A 17,678-nucleotide genomic window follows, 5' to 3' on the forward strand; every position below is an offset into this window, starting at 1 on the left:
GAGCTCACTTTCCTTCTCATCTGTTTCACCACCACTAGTTGTTTTCCTGCTTTGCCCTTTGCTGCCTCTGCTCCTGAGCTTAGAGGATGTGTTATCTGTGCCCTGATTTCAGTGCTCAGGATATTTACCTGGAGCTCAGCTGTGACACCCGCAGGCTCCTGAAAGGGCTGGAGGGATGTTGTCCCTCACCCTGTCCAGGGCTCCCCTGCTGTCCCCCCTGTGGACACCTTGGCAAATGCCAGGGAAGCAGGAGCCCAGGTGTATGTGTGTTTGGTGACCATGGGGCGTGAGGAAGAAATGACCCTGTGCTGCTCACACTGTCACTGTGTGGCCTGCTCTCCTGGGCTCCGGGCGGCCTGCAGATGAGCCTCCCTCAGGGCTGTGGGCTGTGGGGTGGCCATCAGGGGGCAGGCCGGGCTCACCCAGGGTCCATGGGGATGGTCGTCAGGAAGGCCAGGCTGGGCCCTCGGGAAGCTGAGCTGCTGTCCACCAGCAAGGTCATCCCCAGGCCGGCTCTGTGACTCAGGCCCCACCAGGTCATCCAGGAGAGCCTCCTGGGGTAGGACAGTGGATGACGGGTTTGAATAAAACTGTAAAATATCATCACAGCAGCAACCAGCTTAGTGTTTGCTAGAAAACTGGGGCCTGGCCTAGTGAGCCTGCCATGTGCAGTTGACCATGGCCAGGACCATTCTGTGTTCTCCCAGCAGAAAGAGGCTCTTAACATCAAGAACTCATAACGATGAGTTTCTGATACTTGGCCTTTGAGTAGCTGAATAAAGAGTAAATTAAGATGGTTTGCATGTTTTGCTTTATTTCTTTAGGAAGACACCCTTGTGAGAGACACAGCAAGGGTGCCGGGTGAGGCTGCAGCATCTGTGAGACCACACGGCCTTCAACCACAGCGAGGGTGGGGGTGCTGGGGACATTCCTGGTCTGCCTGCAGGACCACCCAGGGGTGCTCCAACCAGACACCCTTCAGAGGGCCCCTGAGTCACATCACAACAAACCCACCACAGGCTGGAACAGATCACAGGATCTGTGGCTTCAGCAGAACCCCTGGGACAGATTCCAAAAGAGAAGTAGGGGTGGCCTGGTGATCTTGGAGTTTTGAAGACTCGCTCAGGACCCAGCCGCTGTTCCTTTTCTCATAGGAAAATGTGTTTATCCTGGATCATTGATGGTGACGTGGAGAAGGAGGCATACAGCCTGTGAACAGTCTAGACAGATCCCACTGCACTTGTTTCAAGTTCCAAGGAGGAGCCGACATGTCTTTCAACCCCGCTTAGCACCGGCCCTCGGAGACGCGTCAGGGTCATTCTCCCACCCTCTCCCTTCCACAGAAGACAGACACAGGCACAGCTGCCCCAGGCTCTCTCCCAGGTAACAAAGAGGACGGCCACCTCCAGTGTCAAGTACTGTTCTGGTCTTCATCTGAGAACATGGTCAGAACTGTCTTTACTAACCCCTGTACTTAAAATCCCGTCAGAGTAACGTGTTCTCTAGGAAGCAGAGGCCGTCTCTAAAGCTGTCACCTATGTCTCCGAGTCTCAGCAGAATCAACTCCGAAATCCTGTCCATGGCAGCATGGGCCTTGTGTAACACATCCCCAACCCTTCCATTCCTGTTGCAGTCCCAAAGCTGTGGGGTCATTTGTTCCCTGTGACTTGTCCCCTGTGAGCAGAATGTACATTATGAGAAGTTCAAGTGAACAATGCAGATATAAGCATTATCTGTTTGTGGAAGTTTGTGAGAACCTAACTTTTTACATGATCTGGGTGAATCCCTCAGGACCTGCCCGCCCCATTACTTGGAATGTCCAGGTTGCCTCCATAGGGACACTTAAAGTGCCTCTCAAGTGCTTTCACCATTTTGTGTCCCCAGTCATGACTGAGGGATCCTTGTGGCATTTGGGAGGCGCTCAAAACAGTTTCCTCCTGGTATGAGGACTGACACGAAAGCCAGTGGCATGGAACTCAGCGAGCACAGAGAGGTCCACACTTCCAGGGTGAATTGATCCTGTCTAGGTTGCGGGGAGCACGAGGTGGAGTATCTCCCCACATGCTGCCCAGAAAACTGGATTTCCACTCGCAAACACTGAATCTGTCCCAACCTTACCGCATGTACAAAGACCACCTCATGGTGCTTTGAGGAGCTGAATGTAAGACGGCACATCCTGGGACCCCCACAGGGGAGCCTGAGAGCAGCTCTTCAGGACCCTGGATGTGTCACGTGGTCCTTCTTATGACACCGAGAGCTGCAAAGAAAGAAGAGCTACTTGGCATTCGTCAAACCCAAGGACATTTGTCGTTAAAGGACATTAGGAGGAATGTGAAAAGACACTCAACAGAATGAAGTAAAAGATCTGCAAACCTGGCAAGAGTCCAGTGCCCAGAATATGCAAAGAGCACTTACTACCAAACGAAAGAATGGTAAGACACCCACATTTAAACAGGGGGGCAGCAAAGGACTTGAATGAATTTTGCTCCAAAGAAGACATACAATGAGCAACATGCACATGAAAATATGCTCCACAGCATCAGATCTTAGGGAAATAGAAACTGAAAACACCAGGATGTGCCACTTTCAGGAACCTAGGATGGCTATGATAAGCAGAAGGGAAGTAGGGGTGTGGGGAAGCGGGAGCCCTCACGGTACTGGGGTGCGGATGTGAAAACATGCTGGGCACTGTGGAGCACAGAGCACTCACCCCCCACCCGTGAAAGGACAGCTTGCCTGCCTCCTGTTTCAGCCCTTATGAAGGGGGCAACGACAATCATTCCTGTGCAGTTTGTGTGGACGGAAGTTCTCGTGACAGGTCGGTAAACACTCAGGACCGTGACTTCTGGGTCATAGGATAAAACTACGCTTAGCTTTGTAAAAAACTGCCTTCCTGAGCCCCAGAGCGGCTGTGTAGATTTTCAAACACACCACCACCAGGTGAGCCTGTCAGCTGATCTGTATGCATGGTAACACTTGGTGTTGTGAGGCCTTCCATTTTAGCCATTGTGTTAGGCCTGTATAGCCGGCGTTGGGGGTGAGGGAGGAGGGGACTGGGTTTGCTCTGGGCATGATGTTCTCAGAGGTGTGGACACCATGCCCGTGCCTGCCCCTCAGTAGGGCTGCAGACACACACCCTCACTCTCCTGAAAGTCCGCTGCATTATGACCCTCCCTGGAGGGGGATGGGTGCACACAGAGGCCCAGGGCTTGGTCCAAGGACGGGCTCCCGATTCCCACGTACAAACTCCTCTCCTTCCCGCACACAACAGAGTGAGTCCAGGAGGCCCCTCTCCTCAGCACGCCCATCAATGCTCACCGGCAATTTCAATCCTGGTCCCAGGGGTGGGGAGGATTACAGTGTCCCCTCTGTCTGCTGCCTCTCCGGAAGGCCTGTGTGAGAGCCTGTGGAAACTGAGGCACAGCGCTGGTGTAGTGGGACTCATGGTGACTGTCGTTGCCCCTAGTGTCCTATCCTAGCTGAGGCTGAAGTATTCACAGTGGGGCTGGCTGACCGCATCAGACAATGGTCTATCAGAACTGAACTAGGGTTCTGGATATTCCGACCCCATTCTCTCTACTGGATTCTTGCTAAATCTGACACTGCAGAGAGGAGGGCTGTGCCTGGAGGGCAGGCCTGCTTGGAGAGGGCGCACCGTCTGCCCAGTGCCCAGGGCCCGTGCTGAGCTCCAGGGTGACACCTCTGCTCTTTACCCTCCCCCCAAGGCCTAAACAGGAAGTACAAGTTTGAAGTCCTCTTTTGCAAAATAAATTGACATTGTAGAGAAACTTCAGGTGGTTCTGGAAGAGGGATCTGTGGAAGCCTCTTCCACCTGAGGGACCACCATGCTCACCACCGGGTGATGCTTGTTTACCACGTCTCCTGCCTCAGCCTGTAACCCTCCCTGCCCTGGGATCCCCCCTATGCTTGAGCTATGCTAAGGTTACATTCGAGTCTCCATCCGGCTGCCCTGCAGGCTCCTTTCATTGTGGACACCTGTGTGTGTGGCTGTGAATGTCCACCAGTCTCCAAACACCTGTGCACACACAGTATGAGGGGTTCTTACCTGTGCCTACCTGGCGGTCATCAGACAGACAGGCCGCCTCCAGGGAGCCACCCACATCAGGAGAACAGGTGGCTAGAGCATCAGGTGCACATGCAAAGGACCGGGAAGGGGCTGGGCTGCAGGGTGGCAGCCTGGGCCTGCCGGGAGTGACCGTGGACGCCTTTCCCTCCATGTGGGCTGACCTAAGGTTGTGTCCTCAGGAACATGGGGGCATCCCAAGGCTCTGGGGGATGCAGTTGACAGACTTTGTAAAGGCACCCAGCACCATAGCTGAGGCCCTGAGCATAAAATTAGTCCATTTCCACATCAGACAGAAATCTTCTCCCTAATTTAACGGGACAGTGCAAGAGTGTCGATGGGTGGACAGGACAATCTCTAAGCATTGTTATAAGGGCTGCCACTCAGTCATTTGGAGTCAGCTTGCAGGATCACAGGAGGGTAGAAGAATGGAAGCCAACTGCCCTTAACTTGCAAACTGAGCCTCTGCAAAAGCAAACATGGGGGCATCCCATGGCTCTGGGGGTTGCAGTTGACAGACTTTGTAAAGGCACCCAGCACCAAAAGACAAACAGCAACAAATGTTGGCGAGGTTGTGAAGAAAGGGGAACCCTCTTACACTGCTGGTGGGAATGTAAACTAGTTCAACCATTGTGGAAAGCAGTATGGAGGCTCCTCAAAAAGCTTAAAATAGAAATACCATTTGGCCCAGGAATTCCACTTCTAGGAATTTACTCTAAGAATGCAGCAGCCCAGTTTAAAAAAGACAGATGCACCCCTATGTTTATCGCAGCACTATTTACAATAGCCAAGATATGGAAGCAACCTAAGCGTCCATCAGTATATGAATGGATAAAGAGGAAGTGGTACCTATTCACAATGGAATATTATTCAACTGTAAGAAGAAAACAAATCCTACCATCTGCAACAACATGGATGGAGCTGGAGGGTATTATGCTCAGTGAAATAAGCCAAGCGGAGAAAGAGAAATACCAAATGATTTCACTCATCTGAGGAGTATAAGAACAAAGGAAAAACTGAAGGAACAAAAAAGCAGTAGAATTACAGAACCCAAAAATGGAATAATAGGTACCAAAGGGAAAGGGACTGGGGAGGATGGGTGGGTAGGGAGGGACAAGGGGGAGGAGAAGAAAGGGGGTATTAAGATTAGCATGCATGGGGGGAGGGAGAAAGGGGAGGGTGGGCTGTACAACACAGAGAGGACAAGTAGGGATTCTACAACATTTTGCTATGCTGATGTTGAGGGACTGTAAAGTGGTTTATGGGGGGACATGGTATAGGGGAGAGCCTAGTAAACATAATATTCTTCATGTAAATGTAGATTAAAGATTATAAAAAAAAGAAAGAAAGAAAAGGAGGATTACTCCCTGATAGGATAAAACTAATGGTAGATCAACGATTAATGCATGCTTTAAATATCCTTAATTTTGATCACTTAAAGTTTGTCAGATGATCGGCTATGGAGGTACACTTTTCTGATAATATTCCTTTCTCTTAAAAAAAACAGCAGTTACTGTGTGGTGACCTCCAATGAGTTCTACACAATGGTATAAAGGGCATATCAAAGTGTGGGCAAAGGGTCTGTCTGTTTGTGTTTATACAGAGGATCAAAGCCTAATTTGGCTACCCAGAAAATGAACTAAGATAAGATATGAAGAACTTCCAACATCAGCACTCTCTGGAAGAGTCATTCCAGAAGATGATCATCAAAAAACCTCCACAAAGATCCAGGTGATGCTGCAGTTGTAGCTGCATCCATCCCACTGGTTCCTGGACTTGCCATTGGAATGAAGAAGGAGATATCTAAGCTGGCCTGTGCACACAGTAAAACAACAAATTTGACTGGATCTATACTGTTGGAACTCAACCAAGAATTAGGAGAAGTGCAAGTTGCAGCGCTCCAAAATCTTATGACTACAGACTATCTATGGTTAAAAGAACATATGGGATGTGAACAGTTTCCAGGAATGGGTTGTTTTAATTTGTCTGATTTCTCTCAGACTGTTCAAGTACAGTTGTACAATATCCATCATATCATAGACAAATTTTCACAAATGCCTAGGGTGCCTAACTGGTTTTCTTGGCTTCACTGGAGATGGCTGGTAATTATAGATCTGCTTTGGTTATGTAACTGTATTCCTTTTATGTTAATGTGTGTGTGCAATTTAGTTAGTAGTTTTAAACCTATACATGCATAAGTTAGTCTACAAGAAGATATGTCAAAGAAATAATCAATCTTCCCATGTTTTCTTCCATCTGCTACTTCTATAGCTTTTCTTCTTCCTTCCTAATTACAACCCTTAAATAGAATTCGTGCCTAATATCGAATTTACTGAGCATTGTAATTCCTCCAAGTGGTAAAGATACCTCAAGACAAATGCTGGGCATAGAAGCCACAGGGCATAAATCTGCAAAGATCTAAAAACTAACCTTTTCAAACAATATGGCTTCTCTCTCACTAACCAACTTTACATTTCCCTGTATGGCCCCGGAAGATGACTGGTTAGCCAGAGACGGGTAAGATTCCTCAAGGGAGGAACAACCTAAGACAGGCACAGTCACAGGGGGGCCATCAGGTGAGAAATTGGGGATCAACAGTGGTGAGGCTTAGAACCTCACCCCCCCCCTGTTTTGAGAGAAATCTTCTGCATCCATGGATGTTTTAAGGCCCCTGTCTTGCTTGGGTTAACACATAGTCTACAGGCACACACCTGATCATCTACAATTGCTCTCTTACAACACTAAACTATGTTTTCTACCTTTATCTTGCATCTACCTACCACTTCAGCATTTTATTAAATATAAAAATAATAATAATAATAAAGGGAGAAATGTGGGATCCACATATAAATCAAGTATAAAAATCAAACAACAATTGATATTTGACCTGATTGTTTATATTTCATAATGCATGATCAAAACTGAAAATTTCTGTGATGACTGCCCTTGTACTGTTCACCATGTAAGAATTATTCACTATGTAAGAATTTGTTCACCATGTAAGAACTTGTTCATTATGTTTCAGAAGATTGGAGACTGACAAGAATTAGGCTTGAGATGGAGTAATGATTCTGCATTGAGCACTGACTCCCCTATACAGAATTTTATTGTTGTTAACAATCATTTGATCAATAAATATGAGAGATGCCCTTTCAAAAAACAAAAATAATTCAGGGAAAACTGACATCTTTATACCAGGAAAAAAAAAAAAGAATCAAACCTGAGCTTGAAAGGAAAGCCAACTATGGAGGTGAAATACCTCTACTCAAAAAAGTGTAAGTCACTGATGGAAGGAATTGATGATGACACAAATAAATGGAAATCTATTCCATACTCAAGATAGGAAGTTTAATATTGTCAAATGGCCTTCCTGCACAAAAAAATTTACAGATTCAATGCCTTCCCTATAAAAATACAAATGACATTTTTCAGTGAACTAGAGACACTAACCCTGAAGTCATAAGGGGTGAAAACATACCCCATATATCCAGAGCAAATTTGATAATGAACAATGCTTTGGGTATTATGCTCCCTGACTTCAGGCTATGCTACAAAGCTACAGTGATTCAATCAGTATGTTCCTGGCTAAGGCCATCACACAGATCAGTGGAACAGAATAGAAAGCTTGGATATAAACCTATGCATATATGGTCAATTAATATATGACAAAGAGTCATGAATATACAATGGGAAAGACAGTCTCCTAAACAAATAGTGCTGGGAACACTGGACAGCTACATGGAAGAGAATGAAATTAAATCACTGTCTTACATCAAACACAAACTAAACTCTCAGTGGATTAAAGACCTAAAAGTAACGCAGGAAACAATAAGTCTCTGAGAAGAATTTATAGGAAATAATTCCATGAAGTTCACCATGAGGAATTTCTTTATGGATTTGTCTCCCCAGGCACAGTAACTAAGCAAACAGAAATAAGTGGGACGACATCAAACAGAAAAGCTTCTGCACAGCCGAGGAAACTCTCCCCAAAACATAAACGCACCCTACCATGTGGGAGAATATATTTTCAAATGATATATTCAAAAGGGGCTAATATCCAAAATGTATAATGAACTCATAAAATTCAATGCCAAAACAAAAAAACAAATAATCCAATTAAAAATTGGGCCAAGGACCTGAACAGATATTTTCCCAACAAAATCACATAGATGCCAACAGAAACATGAGATGATGCCCATCACCAAATAATAGGGAAATGCTGCCCATAACCACAGGGAGGTATGACCTCAAACACCAGACAGGAGGACCTCTGTCCCAGTGACAAGAAATAACAAATATGGGCAAGGGTGCAGAGAAAAGGGAAATTTCCTGCACTGTTGGTGGGAATGTAAATTGGTGCAGCAACCATGCAAGGCTGTATGGAGGATCCTATAGAAAGTACAATTAGGACAGCTAAAAATATGAATGGAAACAGCTGGAGGACATGGAAGGTTTACTACCTCAACGAAGGAGCATTTCAGCGACACAGTGATCCCAGGAGTAAGACACTAAGATTTCAGGTCCCAGCACAGTGTCAGGGGGCCTGTGCTATTCAAGGTGGGCTCACAAGGAGCTGCTCTGCCTGCCGTAAGTTCAAGGATGTGACAGGGGACCAACATCCACAAACACGGACTGGGACATGTACACTCCCCATACCCCTACGCACGGTCCCTGTCATCTACCTGCTCCTTCCATGGTTGGGCCAGGACTTCACTATGAAGTGTTCTCCCTCACCAATATTCAAATGAGATGAGTTACAGCAGCTTAAACAGGGGCATGTCTGTGCCATGAGAGCATCACCCCACAGCTGCACCTGCACTGCAGAGCTACTGAGAGCACCACCCCTCACCATGGACCTGAATGGGAGAATCTTCTTCCTGGTGGCAGTGGCTACAGGTGAGGGGCTCCCCGTCCCGGGGCTGAGGAGGGGACAGGGCCAGTCAGGCGCACGTCATCCCCTCCCACCCCAGGTCCAGCTGGTGCAGTCTGGGGCTGAGCTGAAGAAGCCAGGGGCATCCAGGAAGGCCTCCTGCAAGGCGTCCGGATGCACCTGCACTGGCCCTGCATGAGCTGCGGGTGGCAGGCCCACGGACAGGGGTTTGAGGGGATGGGATTGATCTTCCTCAGAAATGGAAGCACCAATACACACAGAAATTCCAGGGCAGTGTCACTATGACCAGGCACACATCCAGGAGCACAGCCCACATGGAGCCGAGCAGTCTGAGACCTGAGGACACAGCCGTGTATCACTGTGTGAAAGACACAGTGTGAGAACCCACATCCTGATGTCTGAAACCCTTGGAAATGCTTCCTGACCAGCTGGGAATCATGGGTTGGTAGCAGGTCCTGGGGCTGTAGGGCTTTCCTTGTCACAGTCTCCGAGTCCCTCTCAGCTGAGAAGAAGGCATGCTTAGGGCAGCATGACCCCCTGACACTCAGCACTGAGTCTGACCTCCCAGCTATCAGGCCAACGGCACACCATGACCTTCCCACAGGGCCATCTTGCTGATATGTGAGAAGCCAGGCATGAGCAGTGGTGCCAGGTCAAGCTGAGGCCACGTCAGCAGCTCCCTCTTCTGATTTCTCATCTGTGCTGGGTTCCAGGGGAAGCACATCCCATGGGCCACAGTCCTGCATGTGTCCCTGGCCCTGAGGCAGTCCAGGGGGTCATCGCACAGCTGGGAGCTGGGTGGGAAGATTCCTGATGTGAGATGCTCTCCTGGCACCTACTCATTTCATATGACTGCCAAGGGAAATTATTCCACACAGGGCATAAAACAAAATATATTTACCTCTAACCCTCTGTGGTCAGATGGCTGCATTCAGATTTATGGTGCTGCAAACACTGTCCTGGCTTGTGTCCACCCCCTGGGACACCCGGGGGACTGTGTTATTTCTCTTCAGCTCCTAGACCTGAGTCCTGGCACCTGTGGGCTCACGGCTCCTTCCTCCACCTCACAGCTGAGGCCTATCTTGTGTCACCGGGCACCTTACCCACTCTGGCTGTGACCCAGTCTCCCTGTGTCTTCCCCTGGTGAGAGCTGTTTGGTCACAGAAGGAGCCACCCCAATACTCCATGGTAATATTTTAATCTCAGTTTCTAAGTTAATTAAACACAATACAATGCCTCTTGTCATTAAGTTAATGTTCACTGGCTCACAGCCTATTCAAACCCCTTCAGTCTATCCTCATGTTTCCAAATTTTCTCAAAATCCAACATGCCAAATACACTCATCACATCCCAACAGCCTGCAAAGGGCCAGCCTACAAAAGCATAAATTCATGTCCAAACTATTATAAATATCATAATCTCTCTCATCATCTAAGGTCTGCCTCAGGTTCACCTTCAATAATGCTGACATGAATGGGGTTCACCAGGCACCAGGGAAGGGGCTACATTAGGCCACCTGCATTAGTACATGAGGTGCACGTGCCAGCCTGGCTCTAGGAAGGGGCGCGTCACCATCTCCAGAGACAGCACCAAGAACATGATGTGTCTGCAGTCAATGCCTCGGAGTTGGGGAAACGGAAGTTTCCAACTAGAATTTCGGCCTGGCAGTGGTATTAATGTGCATATAGAGCATGTTTGCCTGTCAGTGACCTGTTTACTGCTGCAGAGCCCCAGTCTTTCACAGGACTGACTGTCTGTCCAGGGCAAGGGGTGCAGAGGAAATGGCCATTCCCCCCTCCCCTTCATTCCTGGTACGTAATTGGTCAGGCACCTGCCAGTCACCAGGGACCTGCCCACTGGGTTGCCCCAAGAGGAAGGAGCTGCGGAGAGGGGAGCCCACTGCAGTGGGAGAGGGAGAGGGTTGGGGAGCACGGAGGGGTGAGCGGGGCTTAGGGCACGGCAGAGAGACTGAGACGCGAGGAATCAACATCCTTTCCCAACCTCTCACTCTTGTTTACTCCGCTCTCATCACATTCATAGAGAACTTGACCAAGCTGGGCAATCCGCTTCCTCCCAGCGCCGCCCCTGGCCAGGCGTTACTGTGCAGGACACAGCGCGGTAGGGTGGTCATGTGATCCTAGCCACCAACCTGCCTTCAAGGAGGCAGGACAGGCCGGGTACAGGCGGCTCAGGGCACCAGGGGGCGCCCAGGAGCCGCAGAGCAGGATCCGTCCTTGCAGCTGATGCAGGTGAAGTTCAGGGCTGGATAACCGTCAGCACGGGGCTTCCTCTCCATCTATTCTTCTGCAGAAAGAACCCCTCTGTGGTCATGATTGTTCACTTCCCACATCAGTCTCTGAGTCAGCAGGGGTCACAGTAGTAGGTGGAAACATTCTCACCTGCACAAAAGGCAGTCTGCTCATGGCCCTGACAACCAATGAATTATCAAATCTTATATCAGGCATCTTACAGTATCAGAGAGACCAGCTGGCCTGCACGGTGCAGCCCAGAGATGCTCGGGGACGTGCTTCCGCCAGAAGCTCAGGAAGTGCCAGGTGGGCACCACACTGCAGATGCCTCAGGAACCCAAAGACAAAGGAGAAACCCTGGCGGGGTCCACATGGTCTTGGCCCCACGTGGGCATCATTGACCAGAGTGGGCACTGTGCAGGGCAGTACAACCACAGGAGCTTCACGGGTATGCCCAGTCTGATCGAGAAACATGGAGTGTGACAGGAAAGGAGACTCCCCCAGCGGGTTACTGTGGGTCAGGGGAAAGGGTGAGGGTCCTGCTCCCAGGAGGGCTTCTGTGGATTCCGTGTCACACAGGCATCCAGGGAGGGGAGCCGTGCTTTCCTTCATATTTCCACGTGTGGGCAGGGGGAGGGGGTGAGGCTAGAGGTGTCAGCAGTCAGACGTCAAAACAGAGCCTCACGATGTATTAAACTGAAAAGTATAAAATATAGGGGGAGATAAGAGGTCATTATGGGTAGGCAATAACCTGGGTCTGCTGAATGTAAAAGAAAGTTCATAAGAAAGCAAGGAATTATAATAACAAATTAATGCAAATAATGGAATTAGCAAGGGGTGTGACCCAGTCTCAGGAGGAAGATGTCTATTGCTCAGGGTCATGACCTTGTCCTCAAGGTCCTGCATAAGCCATGTTCATAAAAAAGTCAGAGTTTTCTAATAGCCCAGCTTGAGGGGATGTGTGGCAGTAGACTTCTAGGTGTTGAAAATTTAAATTGATGCTTTAGTTTCACCCCAATGAGCTGAAGTTTGTTTCACCCCAAATTTTCACATCTTGAATCCTAATGCCCACAGTGATGGGTTAGGTGATGGGGTGTTTGGGAAGCACTGAGGTCAGGAGGCAGAGCCCCATGAGTGGGGTCCGGGCCCTCATGAAACAGCACTGAGGAGGCTCCATGTCCCCTTCCTCCACGTGAGGTCACAGGAGGGACAGCGCCCCAGGAAGGAGGTTCTCCCCAGAGAATCCAACCTGCTGGCACCTGATCTCAGGATCCCAGACCCCACAGCCGTGAGAAAGAATTTTCTCCTGTTCATCAGTCACCCCGCCTGTGGGTCATCATTACAGCAGCCAGAGCAGAGGGTGACCCTGGTGAGCCGGGAGCCGGACACACTCTCCGGGTTTCCCCATCAGCGCTGCTACTTAACACTCCCGATGAAACCCCTTCAGTGAGGTTGGAGGATGACCTCCGATGCTCCTCCCAGGGCACAGAGTGATCTGCTCCCCTGGAACAGAAGCTGCAGGAGCACAAGGAGCAGGAGCCCTTTCAGGGGACGGTCATGCACGGTGGGGGCACAGGGGGCTCTGGTACAGGGAGGACAGCGCCGGGGCCGCACCCACCCTGGTGTGGGCCTTCCCTCCAGTGCCTCCAGGTTCTCAGATGGGATCCACACACCCCCTCATGGCTCTGACGGGGGAGAGGCCTGATCCCTGAGAAAAACCCCAGACCTCCTCCAGGCAGACCCTCAGGGAAGGACTCTCCCGACCTGTGTTCTGGGGCGGGAGGGGATTCCTCCCTGCTCTGGGCCCACCATCATGTGATGCCACCTATGGGGTGAATAATAGTGAACAGGGTTTTGTCTCAGGGAAATGGACTGGGACCATGCACCCAGGTAGGTATTTGGGGGCAGAAGATGTGCTCAATGAGCAGATTTGTAAGGGTCACAGCCCAGAGCAGTTCCACTGAATCCTACTGTTTAATCCTGAGGATGTAATGCCCTCCACACACATGACACCACCCAGCGTGATAAAATCAGTTCATGCTGCAGGTGCCACAGGACACACATGGTGTCTACACAAGGGGACTCAGGGACACCCAGAGACAACAGTCAGCAAATCAGGGGCAGGACAGCTGTGCCTCTGTGACCCCGTCAGCTCCAGACCCAGCTCAGGACCCTCTCCTCGGCCTCAGACCCTTCCTCTCTCTGTCCCCTTGGTGACTCTGCCAGAGGTTCCCTGTCCTCATGGGATTTTTGTGGCATCAGGTGTGTCCCAGGCTTCCATCAGACACACAGACCAGGAGTGAGGAGGTGGGAGTTCCACAGGGACCTGGCTGGTGCCGTCCTTGGGGACAAAGCAGGTGTCTGATGCTGGGCCAGAGGCCCATGGACAAGGGGTCAGAGGGGAGGTGACAAGCAGGGGGAGCCCCAAAGATGGACAGAAGTGAGTCCCTCATGGTGGCCAGGAGTCCTGCAAAAGCTGGGCACCCCTCATGAGCAGGACTCACTTACCTGCCCCGGCTGCCCTTCCCATCAGGTGCCCCAACAGAGCAGCCTCCCCTGAGTCAGTTGGAGGGGAGTTGCCTCATGCTCACCCTCAGGGGTCTCCCCTCCAGGCCTGGGTATCAGGGGGTGCAAGGCTGCTGTGTACTGCCTGGGACAAAAAGGAACAGGACCCATATCTGACTGTTTGTGGGACTCCGTGTTCCACTCTCCCTGGGCGTCTGCAGGGTCCCAGATGCTGCAGGAACAAACACACAGGCATGAACATCCTATTCTGTGCTGTGGAAGGTTCACTGTGGTTCTGATGGAGAGGGAAAGTCACTGTCCCCAGGCCTAGAGTTAGTGTGGGGTCACTGCCCTTGTGCTAGACACAGGGAGGGGCAAGTCTGGAGTCCGCAAGAACACCACCATCTCTGTGTGTGTGTGTGTGTGCACGCGCGCGCGCGCGTGCATGTGTGTGTGTGTGTGTGTGTGTGTCTGTAGACATGCAGTGGGCTTGTGTATGAGGTCGGTATGTGCAGATGCATTCAGTTGGTACCTCATGCAGGGGAGCCTCAAGGAGACTCTAGGCCCCAGAGCCCTAAGGATCTGGACTCACCCTGAGTGTGGACTGTCAGGGCCTCTGGCAGCTCCAGGGAAGGGGCCCCCTGGGTGGCATGAAGTCCCCCCTGGTCTCTGTGCAGAGCATGTGGGTTTAGTAAGGTCCCCTCAGTGTCTCAGGAGACCATGTCCAGGCATGTGGTGCCTGAACAAGCACCTGAAGGAGGACACAGCCACTCACACTGGACTAGAGGTGCTGAGGGAGATGGCCTGGGAGTCCAGACAATATGTTCCCTGTAGGACAGGGGCCAGGCTGCAGTGGGCACTGGCTCCCCTGGACAGGCCTGCAGCCCTGGAGCAGGTGCAGGGAGTGAGAAGCACTTCCTTCCTGGAGCCTGGCACTGACTTCCTATAAAAAATTTCACCCAATTTAAAGAGCACACAGACAGTTGGTATGAGTTGTAAACATCCTCTTCCGTAACAAGTGTTTACCTAACTTAATATGGCAAAGGAGACCCAGGGGCAAAGCGGGCATTTCCAGGGCTTCTGAGTAGGAGGAACTGAATGACAGGAAGGGAGTCCCTCACTGGTACAGCATTTTGGGGACACTGAGATCCTAGAAGTAAGACACTCAGATTTCAGAACACAGCTCAATGCCAGGTGGTCCCGTGCCATTCCAGGTGGGCTCACAGGGACGTCCCCAGCTTCTTTAGCACAGCACCAGACTGCACCAGCTGGACCTGGGAGTGGACCCCTGTGGGAGGACATGGGAGGGGTTGACATGCCCCCGACTGGCCCTGTACCCTCCTCAGCCCAGGGATGGGGGAGCCCCTCACCTGTAGCCAGTGCCAGGACGAAGAGGACTCTCCAGCTCCAGTCCATGGTGAGGGGCAGACCCACCCCTGGGGTTTATTCCCCATTGGGAGGAGCTCTGTCTATACTGAGCTCAGGGATGTGACAGGGACACATATCTGCAAGTCAGAACTGGAACTTCAGGTTTTCACCCCCCTGAGGATGGTCCCTTTGTCCACTACCTACTCATTGCCAGGTAGGGCACAGCCTTCCCTATAAACTGTTCTGCCTCATGAATATGCAAATGAGCTGATGTGCACCATGTTAAATATGGGCACATCTGTGCCCTGAGAGCACCACCCCAATACCACACCCTCCCTACGGAGACCCTGAGAGCACCGCCCCTCACCATGGACTGGAGCTGGAGAGTCCTCTTCCTGGTGGCACTGGCTGCAGGTGAGGGGCTCCCCAGTCCCTGGGCTGAGGAGGGGACACAGCCAGTCAGGGGTGTGTCATACCGTCCCGTTTCTTCCCACAGGCGTCCACTCCCAGGCCCAGCTGGTGCAGTCTGAGGCTGAGCTGAAGAAGCCGGGGACGTCCGTGAAGGTCTCCTGCAAGGCATCTGGATACACCTTCACCAGCTACTATATGACCTGGGTGCGGCAGGTCCCTGGACAAGGGCTCGAGTGGATGGGATACATTGACCCTAGCAGTGGTGGCACAAAGTATGCACAGAAGTTCCAGGGCCGAGTCACCCTGACCAGCAACACGTCCACGAGCACAGCCTTCATGGAGCTGAGCAGTCTGAGACCTGAGGACACAGCCGAGTATTACTGTGGGAGACACACAGTGTGAGAACCCACATCCTGAGGGTGTCAGAAACCCTGAGGGACAGGGGGTGTGCTGGGCTGAGTAGAGGACACAGGATGATGTGTTCCTGGCTCCCTCAAAACATCAGGAAGGAGATAAAGAATAAAGATCTCACAGAAAAACACTTGCAAGAATTTAAAAAACATCTGAAAGCATCACTTGTTTCTTGGAACTTGAATCTGTGGAAAGGCCAATGAATGATTCAGAGTAACTCCAATCCCTCCCGGAACTCTCACTCTTTACCTCACAGATTTTGCAGGAAATCAGGGCATTCGCAAAGAAATTGACCTGCACGCAGGAAGTCAGGATTAAAAGACAAATTCTGTGAATCCTAAAAGTCTCAGAATATTCTCGTTTCAACAAAAAGTCAATTCTTTGATAAATATTGGGTCAGGTTATCCTCCACCATAGGCTGGAACCTATCATCACACTAAAATTACAGGTTCATTACTGGACTTCGTAACTGACACTTGTGTGGCTTTCTCCACCATTTACCCAGGGGATTTGCCTCTCCCTGTCACCTCTGATGGCATTTGCACTCTTGGAGTCTCAGGGCACCATGCCCACTGCCAGGACCCCAGACCACCCACGTATCTGGCTAGGCCCCCTCAACACCCTTCAGGCCTTACTGGCCGCCAGCAGTTCACCAGTAAACCTTCCTGGTTGAGATTTGTAACGTGAATGTGATGCTGCTGGAAGCAGCGGTGAGAAGGCTGTTCCTGGGCCACTTCATTAGACCAAGTCCCTGTTTCCTCCTTTCCCTGCTGGAAGCTCACCCTGATCAAAGGCCCCTGAGAGGATGTGTCGCATCATCTCTGGGCGGCACGTGCAGACGGAGCTGGGTTACTGTGCCGGGCAGGGCCGTGCGCATCTCCTGGGACGGAAGAAGCCCTGCCCGTCAGCGGCTCATAGTCTCTCTCCAGAGATTCAGGGCAAGTCGTTGGCCCCACAGACGACTGTCTCCTGAATCAGGGAGTCCTGGGCGCTGCTGCCTCGCCCTGTAGCGCCCAGTCTTTCCAGGAATAAAGAAGGCAACTGTGACTCAGAAGGAACCGAATTGGACTGTCTGTCTCCGATGTAAGCGACGCAAGCCCTTTGTCATCCCTCAGCAGCCGGTGGGCCCGGCCAGCACGTCTCCCTCCTCAGTGCCCCCTGAGGCACCCTGGCGCCGTGTCAACCAGAAAGCAAAGCTCTCAGTTGCTTCACCAGCAAAGGGGGTCTAGGTGGGAACAGCAGGGACCGCACTTCAGGAGGAGCGGTGGCTCAGCCCCGGGCATGTGCAGGGAACACAGGACAGCATGGTCCTTCCTGGAGCAAGGGGGCCTTGGGGGACTGTTCTCAGCAGAAAGCCCACGGGGGGAAACTGGGAGTTCCAGGTGTCATGGCTGCTCATTGGCTGGGTCGTAACAGCCTCTCATTGGTTGGACTGTTGCCAGGGGAGGTGGAAACTCTTCCTCCTCCTACTTAGCGTTAAAGCAGCCAGAACAGTGTGAGTTGCCAGGTGTCCCTCCCTTCCGTCCTGTGGGCTGTGCAGTTGCACTTCCAGGAGGGCGGGTGTGAGAGGTCCCCCTGCAGGCCTCTGATGCCTTGTCAGTCAGGTTTCCCTTTATGAATTTTTCATATTTCCCCCTTTTGATCAAGATCCTTTATGGAAAGCAAGACTGACCATTAGACAAGTTTTCTGTATTGAGTGACGGTCAGTGGCAGGAAGGACCTTTCCTGGTTGTCATATCCTGTGTGAGAGGGAAAATTC

At 51.0% G+C, this 17,678-nt stretch overlaps 1 gene segment (V, D, J or C); it reads left to right on the top strand.

Annotated features, from left to right (window-relative positions):
- The first annotated feature begins 15,412 nt into the window (after positions 1-15,412).
- On the top strand, positions 15,413-15,925 carry LOC140850675 (immunoglobulin heavy variable 1-46-like). The segment is given in 2 exon segments: positions 15,413-15,511; positions 15,594-15,925. Coding segments are annotated over 2 exon segments (363 nt in total).
- The last annotated feature ends 1,753 nt before the right edge of the window (positions 15,926-17,678 follow it).

The sequence above is a fragment of the Manis javanica genome, chromosome 8 (genome assembly GCF_040802235.1).
Source record: "Manis javanica isolate MJ-LG chromosome 8, MJ_LKY, whole genome shotgun sequence".
NCBI lineage: Eukaryota > Metazoa > Chordata > Mammalia > Pholidota > Manidae > Manis > Manis javanica.